This window comes from Stigmatopora nigra, chromosome 8, assembly GCF_051989575.1.
Source record: "Stigmatopora nigra isolate UIUO_SnigA chromosome 8, RoL_Snig_1.1, whole genome shotgun sequence".
Lineage (NCBI taxonomy): Eukaryota > Metazoa > Chordata > Actinopteri > Syngnathiformes > Syngnathidae > Stigmatopora > Stigmatopora nigra.
In genome coordinates this window covers 40626-63540 of record NC_135515.1, presented here as the reverse complement: position 1 = coordinate 63540, position 22915 = coordinate 40626, and the positions used below count along the sequence as shown (strand labels likewise).

Sequence of the window (22915 nt, the reverse complement as noted above, 5' to 3'; positions counted from 1 at the left end):
AACGGATCAGACCCGGGATCCAGTCGGATCCAGTCGGGACGGGAGAAATGCAGGTGAGCTGCCATTTTTTTTTTTTTGCTCTTCCACCTTTTTAGAGGCCACCGTCTGGCAAAGGGCACTCTGGGCTCTGGCAGTGGATTATTGGGGCGCCACTTGAACCCGCTCCAACTCACTAAGTGCACTCGGCGGCAAAGGGCTTGGGGGCCGGCCAAATGCGGCGTGGGCGATCTGGCGTGCCGACGTGCCGGCGTCTTAATGGAAAATTGCTAATGAAGTTTGCTAATCCACCGCTGTTTGTTTTCCCTCGGGGGGCTAATGGATTTTGGCGGCCCGCATTCCGCCGTCTCCGTGCGTCCGTCCAGGGGAGGGGGCGCGGCGCGGCCTACAAAAGGCCGCCGTCGACGTCGCCGACCGCAATCGCCATCGGAAGAGCGTCACCTCAGCCGTCCGCAAACGCCAAAGGAAGCCTCGCCGTCGTCGCAAACTCCAACGGAAAGCCCCTCCCTCGCCATCGTCTGGTACGCGCCTTGCCTCTTTTTCTCTGTCTTAGCTTTGGTTCATTTTGCCTTTTGCGCTCCGTCCCCTTCCAAACTTCCGCGTCGGCCGCCTCTTTATTTTTGGATGGGGAAAGGGTTGGTCATTTGCCATTTCCAGATCGATCTTATCATTCGGCCGGTCTTCGTGGACTCGTTAGTTTACGGCCGGTCCACGTCCGGACCGGGCCGAGACGTTTTTCCCCGAGGCTAACCGTGCGAACGTCCTTCTCCCTTTTCGGAGCAGCGGCCATGCGCTCGTCCCTGCTGGCCTTGGCCCTGGCGTCGCTGCTATGCGGCCCGGCCTTTTCCTCCCGCGCCGCGGCCGACCCACGGCGGGCGGCCCAGCCGGATCCCCGGCCGGAGGCGCGGCCGGAGCCCTCGTCGCTGGGCGGGCCGCCATCGCAGGTGAGAACCTCGGAGCCCTTCTCTCCAATACGGGCACTGGCCACACCCTGACTTTCAGGAGTGGCGCGAACGGGCGCTGGAGGATTTCCTGGCCGGCGCGTTGGCGTCGGACGGGCGTCCCGCCTGGGCCGGGGCGGATCTGGAGCGCTCGGCGGAGACCCCCAACAACCTGCCCCCGCGTGAGCGCAAGGCCGGATGCAAGAACTTCTACTGGAAAGGCTTCACTTCCTGTTAAGAGGGGCGCGCGCTTCCTCTGCTCTTTGTGTGCTCACGCTTGTCATTAAAGAGAAACATTCCACTTGGCCCGTGTCCGCCTGCGTGTCTTCTGCAATTAGACAGCTGGAAAATGGTTGTTTTTTGGCTTTTGTTTTTTTTTCCCTCTCCCTCCCGTGGCAGCTCAAATGTTGACCCATTAGCTGATGTGTGTGCGTGACTTTCCCTAATGAGGCTTTAATGGACGCCAAACAGGGCAAATGTTGACTCGGGCGCAAAAGTAAGTCTACGCGTGGCCGCCGGTTAAGACGTTAGTCGAGCCAATTGTAGCCTTAACTCGCCCTTTTTCTACACGGGCTCATTTTTAAAGGAAATGGTCTTTTAAAAAAAATGCCATACAAGACAAGGTCTTTTTTCATTTGGAAGGAAAAAGGTGTGTTGACAGAAAGAGCAGCTGACTGCAATCAACTGATTGAAAGAAAAGAGATTGGTGAAAAAGTAGGTGTGGCCTTTGGAAGGAAAAGCCACCGCCAGGAGGCCCATTCTGGAATCACTTTGGCACAGAAAATACCTTTTTTTGCTTTTTTGCCTTACAAAGAACACCTTTTGTTTTTTCTTGTTTTTTAGGGCTTTTGTGGCATCCCCCCCATGGCCCTTTGACGCCGGGCGCCAACGGCACCACGCGGCGAGCCGTCAAACGCCTGGCCGGAGGTCAATGTGTCCGGCGGCCCGAACTAAGCGGCATTCTGGGAAATGTCAACGGGGGAGCCCGGGCCACGCTCTCCCGGCTGGCCGCCCTCTGACAAACGCCGAGCATCCGCTCATCCGTCCTCCCGCCGAGCGTCCCTCTGGGTGGACGCGCCGTCCATTTGAGGCGGAAAGGCACGTCGCCGGGCCTCTCCCGCTTCACGCGGAGCGGACGCCAGGCGGAGCGGACGCCACGCGAAGCGCGCGGAAAGCCGGCCGTCCAATCTCCGGTCCGGCCAAATCAAGGGGAAGCCAAACACGGCGCGTGGAGAAGACGGCTCATTGAACTAAAGGCTCGGCGGGGGGCCGCGCATCACGCCCACGTCAGCGGGGCCCTATAAGAGAGGCGCCCCGCCCGGCGTTCACAAGCACTGACGCCGGCGCACGCTGAAGAAGAAGAGGATGACGACGATGAAGATGGCTTGGCGCTGCCTGACGGCGCTCCTGCTGGCCTCCTGCGTCTCCCCGGCCGCCCTCCGCCGATGGCCCGCCGGGACGGGAGGCGTCCGAACGCCGCCCTCGCACCGCCAGGTACGCGTCTCCGTGCCGTGTCGGGGGGCCCGCCTCCGGGGTTTTGGGCTCGGTCGTGGATGACCCCTGGCGGACCGCCTCTCCCCGTAGGATCTCCCGGGCCCGTCCCTGCCGGAGGTCCTGCCGGAGGTCCTGCTGGACGACCTTCTGCGTTGGCGGGAGGAGGTGGCGGCGGAGGCGACGATGACGGCGGCGGAGGCGACGGAGGAGGAGGGGGAGCCGGAGTCGGACGGGGTGGAGGAAGCCCGGCAGCGGCGGTCCCGAGCGGGGGCTCGCGACAGGAAAGCGGGTTGCAAAAACTTCTTCTGGAAAACCTTCACCTCCTGCTGAGCCGCTGTGGCCCGAGCCGCCCTTCCTTCTTCGGGCTTCTCGTGCCGCTCTGCCTTCACGCTTTCAATAAAACCTTTGCCAAGACTCAGTGGGGGCTCTGTCTGCTCTTACCAATGGCGCTCTAACACACGTACACGTGGAGGTGGCCATTACCCGGGCGCAAACGGTGGGCTTCCAAAAATGTCTCCCGTTCCACCCGAGGCCGCGGATTGTAATTGACCTTATTGTGTCCCTCCTGGTTTCCCTTCCCTCCTGCGATCAGGTGTGTGTATTTAGCAATCAACTCCCGTCTGTCTAATTAAAGCCGAGCCTGGCTTTGGCCAGTGTTTGTGCGTGGGACAGTCTGCTTGACACGTCAAGTTCTACGTTGCTCTGCCGGCTTCCTCCTTTTCTTAGTTGATTTCAAGAGTTTTCTGTAGAAACGCCCTTACTTATTCAGTTTTGTGTTGGAGCACTCCACTTCCACGTCCTTGATTGCTTCCCTGCATTTGGGTCCTTCCTAAACGCTCCACGCTGGACGCCACACATACGTGACGACCCGTTTTATCCGGCCTACGGTACAAAAGAATAGAAGACACGCACACACACGGAGCACGGCTTTGGTTGTATTGTTTCTTGAATTTGTCAAATGGGGGCGGGGCTCTAAGCTCATCTGGAAGGCTGCATCCCATTGATAGTGCTTGTCATTGATCTTTGCCACTCGCCCCTTGACCCGCCGTCTGACCTCTGAGCCGCGCGCCCTTCTTTGTGTGGCCCATTTAGCCAGCCACGGCGCCCGGAAATGGTCCCCCGGCGGGCCGGCGCTTCCGACGTCCTTCGACCCCTCGGACGGCGTTTACCGACGTTAACGCACACGTGTTCCGACGTGTCCTCCGCTGACTTTTACCACCTTTTCGAGGCCTTTTATTTCATGGGGAGGCGCGAGCGACTAGCTCCCTCTGGCGTTTGTTTTCCCAAGTCTGCCGTATTTCCAGATATTCACCCGTTGGCTGCGTGCGGGGGCAGTTAGTCCACGGGAATCAAAGTGGCGGCCCGGGGGCCAAATCTGGCCCGCCGCCGCCTCATTTTCTGCGGCCCGGAAAAGACAACGGTGAGTGCCGACTCTCTGTTTTAGGATCTAATTCAAATGGGTATGTACACTCCATTTCCCGGTTTGTCCCCTTTAATTCAAATGAGTATGTACACTCCATTTCCCGGTTTGTCCCCTTTTTAAAACCAATCGTTGCAATATTTTCAATCCATTGTGTCGATGTGCATGCGGCCCGCCAAGCAACCCGACTTTGACACCCTTGGGCCGCTAGTCTGTCATGTGGGCCTAATTGATGGGCGGGGAACCGCTTCCTCTCTGGGCCTACAGGATGGGAGGGGAGCGGAGAAGAGGGGAGGGCTCAGGGGTGGGGGCGACCAGTTCCTTTGGAAACCTTAACAAAACGACTACTCGACAACTTGGAGCCAAACTAAATTACACCGATACTTCTATACTGCTAGATACTATTCGGTAGTACGGGGATACCTCTACATACAGCCAAAAGGTAAAAAAAAAAGTCAAAAAAATTACAATTCAGTTTTGTATAAAGTTACATTAAACATTTAAATGTGCTTGTTCTGTTAGGAGTGCGTTGCTGCACGTGGAAAAGCCTTTCAACGTGTAGACAGACAGGTAAGCTTTCCACAATGCGAAGTGTCATGCGAGTGCAATCAGTGGATTGGCGTCAGCTGCTGCTCCTCGTTACAGCACTACCCCCCCCCCCCCCCCTCCCCCCGCTCCTTCAACTTTGCCGGTCAGCTCGCTCAGTGCAGGATGGCTTGCTTGAACGAAGAGACCTATCTATTTCGTATTGAAAAAGGTTCGTCTTCATCAGAGAGAGAAAGAGAGAGAGAGAGAAGTGGGCGGGGCTTGTGGGGCGAATCGAGCGATGACGTCAGCCAGCCAGCCCGTCCGTTCGCCGGGGTGCGTTTGTTTGCCAGAGGAAGAGGAGGCAGGCTCGGCTCGTTTCGGTTCGGCTCGTTTCGGTTCGGCTCGGCTCGGTTCGGTTCGGCTCGGTTCGGTTCGGGTCGGCTCGGTTCGGATCGACTCGGATCAGTTCGGATCGACTCGGCTCGTGCGGTGCGTTGCAGTGCCGCCGCTGACAAGTAGCACCCGGACAGGGACAAGATAGGAGGACCTAGGCGAGGACAGACCCCCTCCTAGAGATGGAGCGGCGCTGCAGCCGACGGTAGCGCTCCCTTTTGGGGAATCCAGGATGAGCGTCGCGCTGCAGGACCTCCGCAACACCGTGAGTAGGCGGGAGCACGCACGGAGCACGCACAAACACACACACACACACACACACACACACACACACACACACGCGCGCAAGCGACGCGGGGTTTTGCCCGTCGCGTGACGTCACAGCCCAACGAGCACTCGGAGTGACGTCAGCGGGCCGTCACCCTGGCAACCGGCGCCCCACTGGGGTGTAGAGCCGTGACGTCACTTCCCCCGGCAGTCGACCTTTAGCTAGCATGTTAACGGAGGCATCTTCTCTCTCTCTGTCTGGTCAATGTTTTCTTGGGGGAGTTCGTGGGAGGGGCCAGATCACGCGGGCCGCAGCTCGCGGCCGTCAACTCGGGTGTGCGTCGCGGCCACCTCGTATGCCGTTCCGATGGCTCGGGATCGCGAGAGAGCTTTCCGCTTCCCGCGCGCTCCCACTTCCTGTGTCGGGACGCTCGCCCGTCACCCATCCGTGCTTGAATTGCGCAGATGTCGAGCTACAAGCGAGCCACCCTGGAAGAGGACGACACGTCGGACGCCGCCGCCGAGGCATCCGCCTCCCCCGACGGGATGGAGGTGAGTCTCGCGGCCACGGGCGTGTCACGGGCGTGTCACGGGCGTGTCACGGGTGCTAAACAGCCCCCCCCCCCCACCCCCACAGGTGGGCTTCGGGAAGAGGGAGCGAGCGGGTCCGAGGAGCGGGACGGAGCTTCTGCTGGCCGGCCTGCTCTTCCTGACGCTGCTGGCCCTGACGGCCTGCCTGCTGACCCTGGCCATCGCCTTCCGTCCGGGTCAGCGTCCGACCGACCGTCGAGCGCGGCTCCGCCCCAGACCCAAGTGGCTGAAAGGAGACTGTGCCGGGCAGCGGGCGGGGGCGGCGAGCAGCTGTGCCTGTCCGAGGCCTGCGTCAAGGTGGCCAGCCGGACGGCCGAGGCCATGGACCGCGCCGCCGACCCCTGCCGCGACTTCTACCAGTTTGCCTGCGGGGGCTGGACGCGCAAGAACCCGCTGCCGGACGGTCGCTCGCGCTGGTCCACCTTCAACAGCATCTGGGAGGAGAACCAAGCGCTCCTCAAGCACCTGCTGGGTGAGTGAGTGAGTGAGTGAGTGAGTGAGTGGCTCCCGGGCGGTGGAAAATGGGGGCGGGCGGGCCAAAATCCTGGAAAAGTGGTCGACTGGGGTCTCCTCCGGAGGGGGAAAATGTGGCTCCTCCTTTCAGAGAACGCCACCTTCAACGGAAGCAGCGAGGCGGAGAAGAAGACCCAGTCATACTACCTGTCCTGCCTCAACACGCAGAAGATCCAAGAGCTGGGAGCCCAGCCCCTGGTTGACCTCATTGCCAAGGTGCGTCCTTGTGTCCCAGTCTGCCTCCCTCCTTCCATCCCTCCCTCCATCCCTCCATCCCTTCCTACCTCCCTCCCTCCCTCCATCCCTCCCTCCCTCCCTCCCTCCATCCCTTCCTCCCTCCATCTGCTCTCTCAAGTCAAGATCCGCCTGCAGGTCGGGGGCTGGAACCTGACGGGGCCCTGGGACAAAGACAACTTTATGGAAGTTTTGAAGGCGGTGTCGGGGCCGTACCGAGCGCAGCCTTTCTTCAGCGTGGGCGTGGGCACCGACCCCAAGAACTCCAACAGCAACGTCATCCAGGTCCGTCCCAGCGGCGGTCGGAGCCCTCACCGTCGGGGGCTGCCTGACTTGGGCTTTTGGCTCCCCGGGCCACAGGTGGACCAATCGGGGCTCTTCCTGCCTTCCCGGGACTATTACCTCAACAAGACGGCCAACGAGAAGGTGAGCGCCTCCCGGGCCGAGGTCGGTCGGCGGCGCGTTGACCCGTAGGCCGGCGGCCGCAGGTTCTGCTGGCCTACCTGGACTACATGGTGGAGCTGGGCGGCCTCTTGGGGGGCTCGCCGGCCTCCACGCGGGTCCAGATGCAGCAGCTGATGGATTTCGAGACGCAACTGGCCAACATCACCGTGCCGCTGGACCAACGGCGGGACGAGGAGAAGATCTACCACAAGGTCACCGTGGCCGAGCTTCAGGTGAAAATGGGAGGGAGCCCGTCTGCCCGTCCTCGCAAAAGGCGGAGCCCGAGGCGCCGTGGGTGGCGCCGTGGGCGCCGCCGTGGGCGCCCCCGTGGGCGCCCCCGTGGGTTCCCCCGGGCCCACCCCGGCTTTGTTCCCAGACGCTGGCGCCGGCCGTGGATTGGCTGGACTTGCTGTCGTCGTGCCTGTCGCCGTTGGAGCTGAACGACAGCGAGGCCGTGGTGCTCTACGCCAAGGAATACCTGCAACAGGTCTCCCAACTCATCAACGGGACGGAAAGCAGGTGGGAATCTGGGGAAGAACCCCCCCCCCCCCCACGCCCCTGGTTTTGGGAGCTACAAGTTGTAAGAAGGCCTTCCCTGCCTTCCTTCTCTGCCCTGCGTATGTTTGTAGCTTGTTGAACAACTACATGATATGGAAGCTAGTCTTGAAGAACGTGGCCAGCCTGGATCAACGCTTTGAGAACGCGCAAGACAAACTCTTGGAAAGTCTCTACGGCACCAAGAAGGTACGCGCGCCCCACCGCCCGGACCGTGACCAACGCAAGGCGTCTCACTTGCGCTCCTGCCGGTGGGCGTGGCTCCTTTGTAACGTGCGCCAGTCGTGCACGCCACGCTGGCAGACCTGCATCGGCAACACGGACGACACGCTGGGCTTTGCGCTGGGGGCGCTCTTCGTCAAGGCCACTTTCGACAAACACAGCAAAGACGTGGTGAGTGCGCCCGGGAAAGGAGGGGGTCCGGGAAGGAGGGGGTCCGGGAAGGAGGGGTCCGGGAAGGAGCCCGCCACGCTTCCATCGCTCGGGCTATTTCTCAGGCGGAGGAGATGATCGGCGAGATCCGGGCGGCGTTCAAGCGAGCTCTGGAGCGACTCGACTGGATGGACGACGACACCAGGCGGGCGGCCAAAGAAAAGGTCAGTCGCCGCCGCCGCCGCCGCCGTCTTTCCGGCTCCACCTACCCACCCACCCAATGACCGGTGGTGACTGACGGCCGGCCCGGTCAGGCCGATTCCATTTACGACATGATCGGCTTCCCCGATTTCATCCTGGACCCCAAAGAACTGGACGACGTCTACGACGGGGTGAGCCGGCCAAGGAGCGACTCGCCAAGGAGCGACTCGCCGCCGAGCGCTTCCTTCCGGCGGTGGTGACCCGTCCCGCTTTGCTTTCAGTACGAGGTCTCCGAAGAAAGTTTCTTCCAGAACATGTTGAACTTCTACAACTTCTCTTCTCGAGTCATGGCCGACCAGCTGCGGAAAACGCCCAACAAGGACCAGTCAGAACCCCGACGGCGTCCGCCCGCGCTCTTTGCACGTAGCGGAGTCCACAATTAAGATGCAACTTTCACAGGTGGAGCATGACCCCGCCCACCGTCAACGCCTACTACATGCCCACCAAGAACGGCATCGTTTTCCCGGCCGGAATTCTCCAAGCGCCGTTCTACGCCCGGGACCACCCCAAGTCAGTTCCCCGCCGCGGGGGGTGGAGGACGTTTCGCCTACTCATTGGGCGAGTGCCGGGGGGGGGGGTTCACGGGGCCGTCATTTGAGCGTCAATTGGCTCCAATAAGTCGAAGCGTCCTCCGTGGGTCCGCCATTGGGCCAGGAGCCTTCTCTCAACGTCCGCGTGCTCCAGGGCGCTGAACTTCGGGGGCATCGGGGTGGTGATGGGTCACGAGCTGACGCACGCCTTCGACGACCAAGGTGAGCCCCCGAGCCCTCCCCCCTCCGACCCGCCCGCCCGCCCGCCGACGGCCGGTGGTCCGCAGGGCGCGAGTACGACAAGGAGGGCAACCTGAAGCCCTGGTGGCGCAAATCGTCGGTGGACGCCTTCCGTCGGAGGACCGAGTGCATGGTGGAGCAGTACGACGGCTACGCCGTCAACTCGGAGCGCGTCAACGGCAAGCAGACGCTCGGGGAGAACATCGCCGACAACGGGGGCCTCAAGGCCGCCTACAACGTCAGTCCCATTGTCGTTGGCTCACGCCGCCGCCGCCGCCGCACAATTAGCCTTGCGCCGATACCCGCCTCCTCATCCGGGGGAAAGCTAAGAGAAAGTCGCGAGGGGTGGGCCGCCAGGTTTTACTGTGCTTTAGCTGGGGGGGGGGGGGCAAAACGGAATAGTTTAGCCTGTTTTCCCACCCATGAACCCTTCAAATGGCCTTCAATGGTTGAATTGGACAAATTGTTTGGTGTAAGACGCCCTTCATTTTCACCTCCATACTCATGCTTTGAATAGGGAGTACAAATATGTTACTTTGAATGGAAAGTGGTCCGAAAAGTCACGGCAGGTGCCATCTTTCAGACACTTGTTCGATTCAAAGGCCCGTCTGCCGGCTTGCACATTGCCCAAGGCTGTGGCCTGCCTGCCTGCCTGCACTTGGACACCTCCAAAAAGGAAGTGACCTAAGCGGCACAACCAGGAAGTGCATCCTAGTTTCTGATTTCTAGGCAAAATGGCGGCTCCCTGAGCTGGCAATGGCAGATACAGACAGGTAAGTCAGTCGTCCCCCCTCAAGATAGGCTTGATTTTTGACTCTTGAATTTGGTTTAGTCTTTGTCACCTTGCATTTTCTTGTCATTTGCACATGTACCATGGATTCGGGCATCTTTTTTGGGGAGAGGGACAAATACGGCGTATTTTCGATATAATGCCACACTGCTACTTCCTCCTAGTATGTTTCCAATAATGGGGGGGGGGGGCAGACTGGGTTAAATGGTGTCTGGGATGGCAAAGAAATGGAGGGCTTATCGGGAGCTTAAAAGTGGTATCGGCGCAACGGCACGGAGACTTTTGGCCAGACGCAAGCGTGTATTTTTCAACATTGTCTTTCAGGCGTATCAGATGTGGATCCGCAAGAACGGAGAGGAGAAGCGACTTCCCGCCGTCAACCTGACCAACCAGCAGCTCTTCTTTGTGGGTTTTGCTCAGGTGAAGGATCACAATAAGCCTCTCTCTCTCTTTGACTCCGCCGTGGTTTAACGCCCCCGGCGCACCCCCCCCCCCCCCCCCTTTCAGGTGTGGTGTTCGGTGCAAACCCCGGAGAGCGCCCACGAGGGCCTGGTGACCGACTCGCACAGCCCGCCCCGCTACCGCGTGGTGGGCACGCTCAGCAACTCGGCCGAGTTCAGCCGCCACTTTGGCTGCCCCGCCGGAAGCCCCATGAACAGCGGGAGGCGCTGCGAGGTCTGGTAGAAGATGCCAGCTGTGTTAGGCCTAACTCACGGCGACCCTTCCGGACGCTCGAAAAAAAAAAGAATCACCCCTGGAGATTGTACTTTTCACCTCAATTTATGTAACCCTTTGATGCTGTTGCTGTGATGATGATGGTGATGATGATGATGACATGAAGAAAATAGTCCAGCCAAAGCCAGGCGCGTCTTCTTAATGGCTCCCCACCTTTTGGGAGGGAGGGAGGGAGAAGTTCCTGGCCACTGATTTTGGCCAAGGTTCACAGGACGGGCGTCCAGGCCGGAAGCAAGCCGTAAGCAAGCCGGAAGCAAGCCGTAAGCAAGCCGTCTGGCCTGGGATGATGGACGGCCTGTCAAAAGCGGCCCATCACAAAAGGGAGGCCTGGCCCGCAAGAAAGATTGGAAGGATTCTGGCGCTCCTCCACGTCCTGGCGGACGTCCTCAACAGCTCTCTGACGGCACGTCCTCCGAGATTGTGGCGGTGGCGGCGGTCCCGGCGGCGGTCCCGGCGGCGGCGACGTCCGATGCCGGGCATCTAGTGTTGCGCCGTCGAGGTTCGCTCGAGCCGTCGCCGCTCTCCACGGGAATCACGGCTCTCCCCAGTGCCTGCGTGGGGGTGTGACCAAAGGGCGCTTGAGCGCCGCCGCCGCCCCCGCCCCCGTCCCACTACCTCCCGCCGCCCTACCTGGTTCTCGGCCAGAGCTTCCTTGGCCATGTAGTGCTCCCTCTTCATCTTGAGCTCCACCTCCTCGGGGATGTCGGGGACCATCATGTCGATCAGCCGCCCGATGAAGAAGACCACGTGCTGGCAAGAGAGAGAGAGAGAGAGAGAGACGGCAGATTGATTGGAATTTGCCACCAAGCTTTCGTGACTTGATTCGGATTGGCGCAGCCCCGCCCCTCCCGGCATCCCGCCGGCTCACCTCAAAGATGATGACGAAGCTGAGTCGTATAGCCAGCAGGTGGAAATACTCGGGCAGATAATCTCCGTTTTGGTCCCTGAGTCCGCGGTACCTGAACACCGGCCACAAACGTCAGGAAGGAAGCGGCCCGCCCGGCCTCCAGAGAAACATTTGTGCATTTCCCCCCCCCCCAAAACAATGGCTTCCCGTCCAAAGCGCAAAGTCACCGGCCCGGATCGGATCGAGGGAACCGGCTGCCGGCGGCGGCGGCGGCGGCTTTCACCGTACCGGCAGGTGGAGCGGCGTTCCGCACTGTGATTCCAGGGCGCCGTGGCCAGGGTGAAGTTGATGAAGCCGCCCAGGTCGGCGTTCCGGGTGTAGCGGTAGTAGAGGCGCGGCAGGAAGGACGAGGTGAAGGCGATCAGGAAGGCCTGCGGGGCCAAAAGCACGGCCTGAAGCGGGCCGCCGACGGGCCGCCGACGGGCCGCCGACGGGCCGCCGACGGGCCGCCGACGGGCGGCCGTACGGACGCCTCGCCGCTCCGTCCTCACGTTGCCCAGGACGGCGGTGTACGCCATGAACTGCAGGATGTCCAACCAGATGCCAATGTCCTGCGCCCGCTCCACCACCGGCCGGCGGTACTCGGTGACAAACTTTTGCGCGTCCAGGCGGATTTCCACCCAGTTGTTGATGAGCGCAAAGAGCGGCGCCAGAGGACACGCCGCCACAAAGATGGTGATGAAACCAAACTGGATGACTGAAATGGAGGAGAGGCCAGTTCAGCTGGTCGCCGGCGTCACCTCACGCTAGATGGCGAGCGACCCGCCCCCCACCCATCTCTAGGTATTCGCTGAAGAGCCCCTCGCAGACCAGGAGCTGGTAGTCCACCTCCCAGGGGCAAAGGATCTGCGCTGCGCCCGGCTCCTGGGCCTCTTTGACCTTGCCGCTCCTCTTCCTCCTCTGCCACCACGAGCGCAACTTCCTGCCAAACGGAGCGCAAGGTCTTGGGCGTGCGGGATGCCAGTCCCGGCCCCCGCCGCCGCTAGCTTACGGGCAGACAAACTCCTGGATGTTGTTGATGAGCTGCTTCCCCACCATGATGACCAGAAGCTCCTGCGCCAACTCGATGAGGCAGCCGCCGGCGCCGCACTGCGCTCGCAAAGAAAGCACGGCGCGGGAAAGCACACACGCCGCGTGAGGCGCGGTTTTAGCCGGGGAGCCACGGTTTTAGCCGGCGCTAGCTCACGTCTTCGTTTCGTACTCCGAACAGCGTGACGTACTTGCCCGGGTAGCCCACGAATCTGGAAAGGCCGTCGGCAAAAGTACTTTGTCGGCGGCGTTCTGAACGGGAAGGACGTCCCCCCCCCCCCCCCCCCTCCTGGCTCACCTGCCTTTGAAGAAGGCGATGTAGACCGGAGACGAGTAAAAGTTGACAAACTGGAAGACAAAGACCTTCAGGATGAACATGTCTTCGTATTTGGTCTGCGTGCGATGCATCTCTGGCAAAGGCACACAAAGACACGGACGGGCGGGGTCAGGGGGTGTCGCGGTCAAAGCGGCTCGGGGGCAGACGGACACAGTTTAGAGCCTGTCTCGCCACCCCTGTCTCGCCACCCCTGTCTCACCACCCCTGTCCACTGACCCCATCTGGTGAGGATGTGGGCCAGGGAGATGTAAACGCGGGACAGGATGAGGATGACCAGCAGGTTGAGGACGGATCCCGTCAGACTGGCGATCCGGGCGGCCTGAAAGCGGACGTCCGGTCGGTCCGGGAGGGGCTCGGGAGGGGGTCGGGGTGGGCCCCGGGTTGACCCTAGGTGGCCCACGCCCCACCCTCCCCCGCCGGCGGTTCCGTGCGCTCACGGAGAAAATGAAGAAGCTGAGGTTGGACTTGGAGATGATGATGCTCAAGATGGAGCGATACAGGATGATGGCGATGAGGAACATGAGCACCACCACCACCTGCAAAGGGGGGGGCCAAGTTCAGCCAGACCCCCGGGGATCGGGGGGAGCCGCCCTCACCATGGTGACGATGATCATGCATCCGGTCAGCACTCGGTTCAATCGCGTTTTCTTGGGGAAATAGGGCTCCTCGGCGCCCGTCAGCGGGTTCCTCACCGTCATGGGCGCCATGGCCGTGAACTCGGGTCGCGGCCTCTCCTGCCAAACAACGGCCAGGCATTGGGCCACGCGGGACGTGCCCCGGGTCTGTTCACGGGTCCGTTCACGGGTCCGTCCACGGGTCGGCCATCCGCGCCATACGACACCCCCCCCTCCCACAACCAGCGCGGGTACCTCTATGTCCTGGAAATCGGTGCAATCCCAGCGGTGGGAGAGAGACGAACACGTTCTCTTCCAGTATTCCAGAAAGGTCACGGCCCACAAGGACATGAAGATGCTGAGGAAGACTGTGCCGGCGTTGTCAAAAAGAAGTCCCGCCTGCCAACAGAGGAGCGACAGGTGGGCCCACAAAAAGCTGACCCGCCTGACCCGCTCGGAAGGGACGAGACGGGAGACGGGAGACGAGACCTTGAAGGTGACGCAGATGCTGGAGTAGTTCCAGTAGGAGCAGATGTTGCAGATTGGACACATGACAAAGGCGTCGCCGCTCTCGCACAACTCTTTCCTACGGGGGTACGCACGATGAGCGGATATTGTGGCCGGAGCGCTGCCACCGCCACCACCGACACCAAGACCAGCACCAAGACCAGCACCAAGACCAGCACCAGCACCAAGACCAGCACCACGCACGCTGGGACGTCCGTGATCATCAGCCAAAAACCGCTCAAGAAGACCAACGTCCCGACGAGGGAGGCCGGCACCAACCAGCCCGTGTAGAAGCCTGAGGGCCCACGGAACGGAAGAGCGCTGAGTCGGCGCATCGTCCGGACGATCCCGCAAATCACGTGACCCCCCCCCCCCAAATTACCCAACCAGGCAAAGTAAAGGGCTATCTTCTCTCCAAAGTATTCCCTGATGTGGTCCAGGGGTTGGTACCGAGCCCAACAGGCCCACTGGGCCCAGTGGCCGTACAGGATCTGCCTGAGGCCCAGGGACTGTGCCGGCTGCTGGCTTTTGGGTAGCTTGAATCCACCCTGTGGAGGGGAGAGGGCAAAAAAACGGCAGAAAAACAATAACAACAACAACAACTCCACTCTCACAGGGCGACGGAGCTGGCGGACGAGCCGCCTAGCGACCTTTGGCCCCTCCCGGCGGAAACGGACCTCGTGCAGCGGGTACGCCGAGGCAAAGACCCGCTCGTTCAGCAGACGGTCGATTCCCACCTGGCCTTTGCGCACCGAGCCGTAAGGAGTCCGGGCCAAGATCTCGTAGAGCTGGCGGGACGGAGAGAGCGGGGGGCCGCCCGGCCCGACCGGGCTGAGCGTCTGGAAAAATGCTCACGGACAAAACAGCCAGAAAAAAACAACGGCAACAAATTGAAGCGCAACAGCTCACCACTTGGTGCCGTTGGGTGGTCTTGAAGAACCTTTCTCGGTCTCTGCTACCCAGAAACCTAAAAGAAGCAAACGGACTTTGAGCCGTACGGCAGGCTTCAAAGCTCCGAGCGCTGCCACACTTGCTCAAGGGTAAGGGCTGAGCCTTCCTTAGACAAGGTGACCAGGGCGGGGAATGGAACCTTCAACCCCCGGACGGCCGGCTCGCAGAGCCACTACTCTGGCGCCGGCCGTGACTCCGAACCTTTCCAGTTTGTTGTTCCTGAACTGGCAGGTGTAGAAATCGGGCGGCGGATTGGGGACGTCCTTCTTGAACGGGTTGGGCAGCGACAGCTTCCGAAGCAAGTCGTCCGACCAGTTGACCACGTAGGAAGTGTTGACCACCTGCGCCGGGAGCTCCGTGAGAACATGGCCGGCGGGCGGCGAGCGAATCCGGGCCTCACCTGCAGGGGGACGCGCAGGCTGATTTCCTCGGCGTAGTAGCAGAGGACGCTCCAGGGGGCGCTGAGGAGGACGAATCGGATCCTGGTCTTGGGCTGGACCAAGTCCCTCTGGCCGCAAAAGAAGCTCACGGGGGTGAGTGACTGGCTGGCTGGCCGGCCAACCGGCTCCAGGGCGCCACGGCAACTGCTCTGTGGCCGCTCTGTGCCCGCTCTGTGCCCGCTTCACCTGCTCCATCAGGAGACCCGAGCGTCGCAGTCTGTCCAGGAAGCTCTCTCTCCATTTGACGTGACCCGAGTTGAGCGTCTTGCTCTGCTCCGCGTCGGGGTTGTGAGGCTCCTCCCACGCCAGGACGAAATCTGGACAGAAAGTCAAGGCGCCCGGTGAGCGGCGTGGGTGAGCGCTCGGCATTCGGCGCCCGGCGCCCGCCGCTCCTTCCATCCGGACTGGAATTAAAGGCGAGCCTGGCAAATCGGAGCGCCCCCGGGCTCTGGCGGCGTGGCAGCAAGTGGAGCGCGCTCGGCGGCGGAACATTTGGGACCTTTGGCCCGCTAGCTGGCTCTCTCACGGCAAGTCGTCGTCTCGTCAAACACGGATCCAGTCGCGCCTGTTTGTTAAGTCAATATTGACGCTAACGTCTCTCGGGACTCACCGACGCGAGTCGATCCGTCGGCGAAGGTGTTTTTGTCCCGTGGGAGCACGGCGCCGTCCTGGGACACAAACAAACGGAGCAAAATTAAGTGGTTTTTTTTTTTTTGTCCTCGCCTTTTTAGCCTGTCCAGCGGACGATTTCCGCCAAAAGCCGGGCCGGCCGGCCGACGTTAAGAATTACCGCGGCGAGGCTCCCGTAGCCGCCGGCGTCCTGCTTGCTTTCCACGTTGATCAGGGTATTCAATTCCTGGTCGCCTGGCATCTTCACCTCCCTGAAAGCGCACGTTCAACTTACTCAGAGTAGCCAAGCCGTAGTCAAGCCCGTCCTGGCCACGCCAGGCCAGGGGAAAAAGGTTTTTGGTCTAAGAAAGTCTGGCAATCGGACGTCTGGCAATCGGACGTCTGGCAATCGGACGTCTGGCAATCGGACGTCTGGCGACGCCAACGCGGCCACCGACTTGATTTAGAAGTCAAAACCAGTTGGAGCCTTTTAACCTTCGCTCGGGGTTAAGGTTCTTTTTGCCTAGACACGAGCATGGCCGGGGAGGGCTGGACCTCTGCGGGCCACCGGAGATGTAAGGCCGCCAACGAAGAGGAACGGCGCCGATAGTTACCCGCGAGAGAGCTCCGGCGGCGTTCTTCGGGAGCGCCGCTGGGGCCGATTCCCAAGTTTCCCCTCACTCGCGCCACGCCGTTGTGACGGTTCGGGTCGGAGGCGGCGGCTGTCAAATGTCGGACCGCCCCCGCCATCCGCCCCCGCCGTCCGCCCCCTCCCACCCGGGTCGAGTCGCATCCTCTGCCGTTTCCCGATTGGTCGGCCGGGCAGAAAGGGCCGAGCCTTCGGGAAGATTTACGCTTATGTTATGCTACCGGCGGCACGTGACGACCGGACCTGGAAGAACCTCGCATTGTAAACATTGGCAGGAAGGCCAGGTTCATTCGACCGGTTTAACAGGAAAGACACCGGCAACCCTTTTGCTCGATGGTTCAAAAAGACAACAAGAAAAAAAACGTTCACATGATGAAAATCCTTCTCTTTGGCAACGAACGACCAACCAAAGGTTGAATTGAATGATTTTATTGTCATCATACAAGTATAATGTGATTTACAACTTTCACCATGAATGCCAGCAAGAAACAAAAAGAGAAATAAATCATCGAGATGAGCAGAGCGGAGGGGCCTTGTCCCAATTGAAGTTCGACTTTAGTGGCTTGAGTGTCCTCAAACACTAGTCTATGGTATTTTCCCAAACTAGAAGGGCCGACGACAGCCGGGAAGTTTTGCGATCAGGCGCGCCGCGGGCACCTAAAGGCAAGTGTCCGCCGTGACGCTAAGGACCCGTCGGCAGCCCCGCCCCGAGCGAGCGAGCGAGTGAGCGAGCGAGCCAGCCAGCCAGCCAGCCAGCCAACCAGCCAGCCAGCCCTCCGCCCCCCTCCCACACGCAGCAGCAGCAATGGCGAACCACGACTACGACGATCGGGAACGGGCCTACAGCAGCTTCGGCAACAAAGGGTGAGTGGTGGCGTTCGAGCGTTCCCTTTCGGCGGCTGCTGGCCCTACGACGACCGTGGACGCCGCGCCGGCTCGAGGGAGGTCGCTGCTGCTGGCTTCTGGCTGCTCAGGCTGTCTGTACTCGTCTAGCTAGCTAGCTCGCTGGCTATCCTGGCTAAGGTGTTAGCATGCTAACGGGCTCGCCGCCTGACTGACGCTGCACCATGTAGCCATGCGGCGAGCGTCCAGCGTCCGCGAAGGTTCCGCATTGGTACCGCACGCATGGCGGGGGCTTTGGCGTTGCACGGGCCGCCCCACGGGCCGCCCCACGGGCCGTCCAGACTTGCCACGGAGGCTCGCTCCCACGCCCCGGCAATTTACTCGTATGCGCGCTCACATTATTGCACCTTCGCCCTGTTAGCTTCGTCCGAACTGCGTCGAGGGTTTTTTTTTTAATGATATTTTTGTTGTCGTCTTGGCCACTTGATGGAAATGGCTGGATGCGGCATCGCGACGCATGCCTGGCAATCGAGGCGAGCGACGGTCTTGTCCTGCTTTCTTGATTTACGAATTGTCGAATGAGGGGGGCCCCGTCAGCCAGTTCTTCACTCGGAGTGACTCTCCTCCTCGTTGAAGTGGCTGGGATTTGTCCCTCCGCGATTTTATCTTCCAAATCATGCCAAAGTGTCCTCTTCAATGTTCGTCCAGTCAATCTGCCGTTAGTGTTAGGGGTGTCGTCGGTATTTACGCCAGAGGAAGGAACTGGCGTTGCTCTCAAAATCAACTCTTTTGGCATTGGAGCCAAAGAGAAGGCACGTCGACAACTATCTTGGTCTCGTACGGACGAGTTTTCCAAAAGGTACTTGTCATTAAGGTGCCTTTGTCCTCCGCTCAGGCCCCGCGGCGGAGCCCCCGGCGGGCGGCGCGGCAAGGAGCTTCCCACGGAGCCGCCCTACACCGCCTACGTGGGCAACCTGCCACCCGCGACTGTCCAGGGCGACCTGGACCGACTCTTCAAAGGCCTCCGAGTGCGCAGCGTCCGACTGGTGCGCGACAAAGAGACCGACAAGTTCAAAGGTGACGGGCGGGTGGGGTGGACGAGCGGTGGGTTTGAGCCTCCGTCCGTCCTTTGCTGACCCCGCCGTTGTCCCCGCCTCAGGTTTCTGTTACGTGGAGTTTGAGGATCTGGAATCGCTGCAGGAGGCTTTGGGCTACGATGGCATCGTCAGTTGCTCGCTCTTTCTCCCTCCCATCTTGTCGTGACCTAACTTTCCAGAACCCCCCCCGCCTCCCATCATGACACGACCCCACTTGACTGTCTTTTTGACCCCGCAGATGGTAGACGGAGAGGGCAGGACGCTTCGGGTGGACATCGCCGAGGGACGCAAACAGACGCGAGGCGGGGGCAGCGGCTTCGGCTTCCCCAAAGACGACGCTCGAGGTGCGCCCCGAGGAGGCGGTCCCCGAGGAGGACGCGACGACTTTGGCGACGGAGGTGCGAGCCCCTGCGCCCTCGGAGCTCCCGCAAACCCTGACGCGCGTCCATTAGCATCCCCCCGTCCCACACACACACCCTCTCGTCGAAACGCGTCGTCGCCACCGTCTCCCACTCGCTCCGAGAGCCCGTCTGTCCCGAAAGCCGAGTTTCCGGCGTCCGGCTCAACCGCCTCTCCTTCTCAGGCTTCAGGGACGACGACTACTCGGGAGGCCGGAGTCGAGGCGGCCGCGGGGGCGAGCGCCGAGGAGGCCCCGGCGGTGGCGGCGGCGGGATGGGCCGCTTCAGAGACGGACCGCCTCGCGGGGGACCCGCCGCCGACTTCAGGGAACCCTCCGACGGTACGTGAGCGCGGCCTGACGGCGGGCCGGCCGGCCGGAACTCTTTGTGGCCGTTTGTCTTTCAGAGGAGCGCGCTCAGCGGCCGCGTCTTCAGCTGAAGCCCCGCACCGTGTCGGACCCCCTCAACCAGGTGGCCAACCCCAACTCCGCCATCTTTGGCGGCGCCAAGCCACGAGAGGAGGTGATTTGTCGGGGGAAAAGTCCGAGACTGAGGCGGCTCGGGCGGGAGTTGGATGTACCCCGGGGCGTTTTTGGGGCCGGACCGCCGGATGCGCTTAAGCGGGTCATTAGCTTGAGGCGCGGGCAGTGGGCGGGGCAGTTACCCCGGAGCCACAATTTGGCCGCCGACTGGTTTAACGTTGGCCATTGGCTAAAGCGAGCACAAAGTCATTGGCCCCAGTTGTTGACGTGCCCTTGTCTTCCTTCCATTGCAGCAGTGAGGCGTTTGCGTCGGGCGAGCGAGCGGACGCACGCCGGGAGAGCGGAAAAAGAAAAGCTTTGGTTGTGTCAGTGTGGACCACCAGAAGAAAGTCCAAATTGTCGCCCAAAGCCAGCATCTGCTTTTGACTCCCTCCCTTTGCCCCAGCCACTCACTCTTTCGCTTTCCGCTCCTGGTCCACAGCCCGGCGGGGCGCGTCGGGGCGGTCCGTCCGCCCGCAAGCGGAGCGGACCGGACCCTTTCGCCTCAACGTACTCTTGTGGACCGGCTGGGCGGGCTCTCTCATTGTTCAGGTTTTTTTTTTTTTTTGTCTCGTGTGTTCAGGATGTGGCAGACACTTTCTTACTGTACAAAATAAATAAAACGGCTCTTTTAAATGTATTTTTTTCCCCCTTCTCGGTGACAAAGATGGCAATAAACGGAATCCTCCAACATTGCGATTGGCCTCCAATCCCCTTTTGATTTTTGCCCGCCGGCTCGTGCGTAACGTTCTGGATTTTGGTTTCTTCATTTGACAATCTTTTATTTTTTATTTTATTTTTTATTTGTTTAATTACCGGGGGTGTGTTTTTCCATTTGTTCAAATCATTCCTCAACACCCCCACCGAGAGAGATCCATCTATGAATCCGATTGAAAGTGATCCATTTTGCTGTTGTTTTGGGGGCGTTGACTACGTCTCGCGTCCAACTGCCGCCGCCGGATCACCTGCCAGCCCAGCCAGCCCCGTGACGTCTGCCGACTACCTGATGACGATGACGACATGACTGGGGCGGGGCGGCCATCTCTCTCCCTACGCCACGCCTCCCCTCTCGCCCGTCTGGCCGGCTGGCCAACAGTCGAACCCGCCTTCCAGGCAAGCCGGGCAGGCGGCCGAGGGAGAAGCAACAGGTGAGCGAGAAGCACCGGCTTTGCCTCTTCTTTTGGCGTCTTCGAGACTCGCGTTCTGTTCGTCGCCCGCCGGAGGCGTCTTTGAAACTTTCCGCTCACTCTGCTACTCAAAGGCGGCGACGTCACGGCGGGCGCTAGCTTCGTTAGCTTAGCTTCGGCGGCGGGTCAAAGTCCTCCGTTTGGGATCAAAGTCGCGGAAGAGAGAAAAGCTTGAGAGTCGCGGCCGTCCCATGTCGTTGCCGTCGACACGTTGACTGCCGTGTGTCTGGGCTCGAGAGCTTCGACGGCAAAGTCTGTCGGGCGTAAGTGCAAAGTTGGGAGGACGAGATGAGACGAGGCGAGAGCAAGTTGAAAAGTCGCCGAGACGAGGCGGCCAAGTTGGTCGCCAAGTTGGCCGTCTTGCCTCGCGTTCCACTCGGCCGACGAAGGTGGCGTTAGCGACGGAGAAGGGCGAGTGACGACGACGACGACAATGACGACGATATCGGTTTCTTTGCGCCATCTCCACTTTTGCGCCCTCCGTCTGCGGGGAAGGTGAACAAGTCCAATAACATTGGCGATGGCTGTGGCCCTACGTACTGGCCCTCCACCCGCTCCAAAATGACCCTCGGGCTCATCCGAGCGAGCGCGCCATCGCCGCCCATTTGTCACTGGTCGGGCCCAACGAGAAAAACGCGTCGGCGGTGGATTCGCCGCGGCTCTCGCGACCGGTCGGACGGGTTTGTCGGAGCGGGCCCGTGTTATGTTTGCCCCGACGCGGACCCGGAAGACCACTCGAATAATGTTTGTCTTCTTCCCTTCGTTTGTCAGGAGCCGCGGCGGCGCGGTGCCCGGAATCACCCGCACCTTGGGAAATGTGGGCGTCGTGCTGCCACTGGCTGTGCCTGCAGCCGGCGGAGGGCTCGGATCCCACCCGGCCTCGTTCCTACGCCAACTCGGCCTTTGGCCAACGCCCGACTGCGCCCCCCGAGCGACGGACGGCCTGCAGAGCTTGCGGGCGACACTTGGAGGCGCCCGCCGCCGAGGTAAGGGAGGGGGTGACGGCTAGGGGCTCACGGCGGTTGGATGGCGCTAACGTTCCTCCGTTGGCCGGGCGGGGTCAAGCGCGTGTGCGCCGACTGCAAGGAGAACTACTGCAACGGCTGCTCGGCCCGCCGGGAGCCCCGGCCCCGCCTGTGTCACACCTGTCGCCGCTTCCACGGCAACCTGCTGCAACGGGCCGAGCTGATGAAGCTGAAAGTCAAGGAGCTGCGCGACTACCTGCACCTGCACCGCGTGGCCACGCACCTATGCCGCGAAAAGGTCAGACCCGGACCAGAATGGGCCGTGTGTCCTTGAATGGACTCTTTTTTTTTTTTTGGACTCACGCTGTCCTTTTGCCTTTGGTGACTTCCCGCCGCCACTCGGCAGGAGGAGCTGGTAGAACTGATCCTGAGCCAGCAAACGTCTCCGTCCGAATCGCCCGAGCGCCGGCCCGAGCCGACCCAGTGGGCGGCCGTCGTCCCCGACGCGGACCTCCCCGACCGGACATTTGGACCAGACGCGGACTTCCCCGATCGGACCTCCGGAGGCGACGCTCCCCAAAGCCCCCCCGAGCCAGACGTGGCCGAGCCAGATCGGGTAGGGCGTTACGGAAGCGCCCGCCTCCACTTGTCTCTCGTACGCCATTCCAATGTCCCGCTCCCTCCGAGAAACGTCTCCATGTTTTTTTTTGTTTTTTTTTTCAGGACCAGGACGCCGTGGGCCGCAGGGCGTCGCTGTCCGACTTGAGCGGCGAGGACGGCGTGGAGGAGCTGAGCGTGCGGCAGCTGAAGGAAATTCTGGCCCGCAACTTTGTCAACTACAAAGGTTGCTGCGAAAAGAAGGAGCTGACCGAGAGGGCCCTGCGCCTCTACCGCGACCGCCGCGCCGTCCAAGGTGGCTCTCTATTTTTTCTCTAGCCGGACGGGCCACTGGTCCACAGACCCGCTCCGGCTTCAAGCTCTCCGTCCGTCCGTCCGTCTCCCTCCAGAGGAACGCGGGGGCGACGACGGAGGAGGAGGCGGGACCGACAACCTGTGTCGCATCTGCATGGACGCCGCCGTGGACTGCGTGCTGCTGGAGTGCGGTCACATGGTCACCTGCACCAAGTGCGGCAAACGCATGAACGAGTGCCCCATCTGCCGGCAGTTTGTCATCAGGGCCGTCCACGTCTTCAGATCCTGACGCGTGGGCCCGCCCACGCGCCCACGCACCCTTTCCCCTTTTCCAAAACTCTGTGGGCTCCCCCCGGGACCACGTGGCGCACCCGGACCCAAGGCGGAGGAGGTGCCGTTTGCGCGCGCGGCGGCGGGACAAAACAGGGGGCGCCTTTGGACCAAATGTCTTTTGCTCACTTTGACGCGGGCAATATGGAAAGGTAACAAAGAGATTTTAATCACACAAAGCGTTTCCCGGGTACTTTTTTTGGGGGGAGCGGGGGGGGGGGGGGGGGGAGCGCCACCGCCGTACCGAAGAAGGTGGCTCGGGGTTTTCCCGCTCCCCGGGGATACAAAATGGCCGTTGAGGTTAAAGCCCGTTG

At 61.1% G+C, this 22915-nt stretch overlaps 6 protein-coding genes across 10 annotated transcripts; 5 read left to right on the top strand and 1 right to left on the bottom strand.

Moving 5' to 3' along the window:
* Positions 1 to 73: 73 nt before the first annotated feature.
* On the top strand, positions 74 to 1243 carry LOC144200982 (somatostatin-2-like). The gene is made up of 3 exons (XM_077723393.1): positions 74 to 518; positions 781 to 941; positions 1000 to 1243. Exons 2-3 carry the CDS (start codon positions 786 to 788, stop codon positions 1174 to 1176), a joined length of 333 nt encoding a protein of 110 aa, XP_077579519.1. The 5' UTR covers positions 74 to 518; positions 781 to 785; the 3' UTR covers positions 1177 to 1243.
* Positions 1244 to 1676: 433 nt separating this feature from the next.
* Positions 1677 to 2995, top strand: LOC144200981 (somatostatin-1-like). Its single transcript, XM_077723392.1, has 2 exons — positions 1677 to 2432; positions 2523 to 2995. Exons 1-2 carry the CDS (start codon positions 2304 to 2306, stop codon positions 2760 to 2762), a joined length of 369 nt encoding a protein of 122 aa, XP_077579518.1. The 5' UTR covers positions 1677 to 2303; the 3' UTR covers positions 2763 to 2995.
* A 1203-nt stretch (positions 2996 to 4198) lies between these two features.
* On the top strand, positions 4199 to 10428 carry ece2b (endothelin converting enzyme 2b). Of its 2 annotated transcripts, XM_077722077.1 has the most exons (20): positions 4199 to 4294; positions 4375 to 4422; positions 5506 to 5592; positions 5678 to 5807; positions 5882 to 6103; positions 6236 to 6360; positions 6517 to 6663; positions 6739 to 6804; positions 6867 to 7055; positions 7199 to 7341; positions 7452 to 7566; positions 7660 to 7770; positions 7875 to 7973; positions 8064 to 8141; positions 8232 to 8335; positions 8410 to 8520; positions 8695 to 8762; positions 8828 to 9018; positions 9895 to 9990; positions 10078 to 10428. In XM_077722077.1, exons 3-20 carry the CDS (start codon positions 5506 to 5508, stop codon positions 10252 to 10254), a joined length of 2259 nt encoding a protein of 752 aa, XP_077578203.1. In that variant the 5' UTR covers positions 4199 to 4294; positions 4375 to 4422; the 3' UTR covers positions 10255 to 10428. The 2 variants fall into 2 exon arrangements, with proteins under 2 accessions (XP_077578203.1, XP_077578202.1); XM_077722076.1 differs by lacking the exons at positions 4199 to 4294; positions 4375 to 4422 and adding an exon at positions 4719 to 5038.
* Positions 10429 to 10554: 126 nt separating this feature from the next.
* ano7 (anoctamin 7) lies at positions 10555 to 16507 on the bottom strand. Of its 4 annotated transcripts, none has more exons than XM_077722073.1 (24): positions 16314 to 16507; positions 15881 to 15971; positions 15701 to 15758; positions 15277 to 15407; positions 15051 to 15158; positions 14852 to 14991; positions 14609 to 14666; positions 14314 to 14487; positions 14082 to 14247; positions 13904 to 13994; positions 13682 to 13778; positions 13448 to 13591; positions 13175 to 13312; positions 13016 to 13114; positions 12795 to 12897; positions 12540 to 12651; positions 12399 to 12453; positions 12204 to 12301; positions 11986 to 12134; positions 11704 to 11909; positions 11441 to 11583; positions 11174 to 11264; positions 10936 to 11055; positions 10555 to 10856 (listed from the first exon to the last, which is right to left on the bottom strand). In XM_077722073.1, exons 1-24 carry the CDS (start codon positions 16490 to 16492, stop codon positions 10692 to 10694), a joined length of 2916 nt encoding a protein of 971 aa, XP_077578199.1. In that variant the 5' UTR covers positions 16493 to 16507; the 3' UTR covers positions 10555 to 10691. The 4 variants fall into 4 exon arrangements, with proteins under 4 accessions (XP_077578199.1, XP_077578200.1, XP_077578201.1 ...); XM_077722074.1 differs by having other exon boundaries at positions 14377 to 14487; XM_077722075.1 differs by having other exon boundaries at positions 14437 to 14487.
* Positions 16508 to 17040: 533 nt separating this feature from the next.
* eif4h (eukaryotic translation initiation factor 4h) lies at positions 17041 to 19903 on the top strand. The gene is made up of 7 exons (XM_077722085.1): positions 17041 to 17212; positions 18087 to 18268; positions 18351 to 18415; positions 18527 to 18686; positions 18872 to 19027; positions 19093 to 19208; positions 19462 to 19903. Exons 1-7 carry the CDS (start codon positions 17154 to 17156, stop codon positions 19465 to 19467), a joined length of 744 nt encoding a protein of 247 aa, XP_077578211.1. The 5' UTR covers positions 17041 to 17153; the 3' UTR covers positions 19468 to 19903.
* Positions 19904 to 20207: 304 nt separating this feature from the next.
* On the top strand, positions 20208 to 22780 carry rffl (ring finger and FYVE-like domain containing E3 ubiquitin protein ligase). The gene is made up of 6 exons (XM_077722084.1): positions 20208 to 20355; positions 21166 to 21380; positions 21460 to 21657; positions 21766 to 21975; positions 22083 to 22272; positions 22367 to 22780. The coding sequence occupies exons 2-6, from the start codon at positions 21210 to 21212 to the stop codon at positions 22558 to 22560; spliced, it is 963 nt and encodes a 320-aa protein (XP_077578210.1). The 5' UTR covers positions 20208 to 20355; positions 21166 to 21209; the 3' UTR covers positions 22561 to 22780.
* Positions 22781 to 22915: the final 135 nt, after the last annotated feature.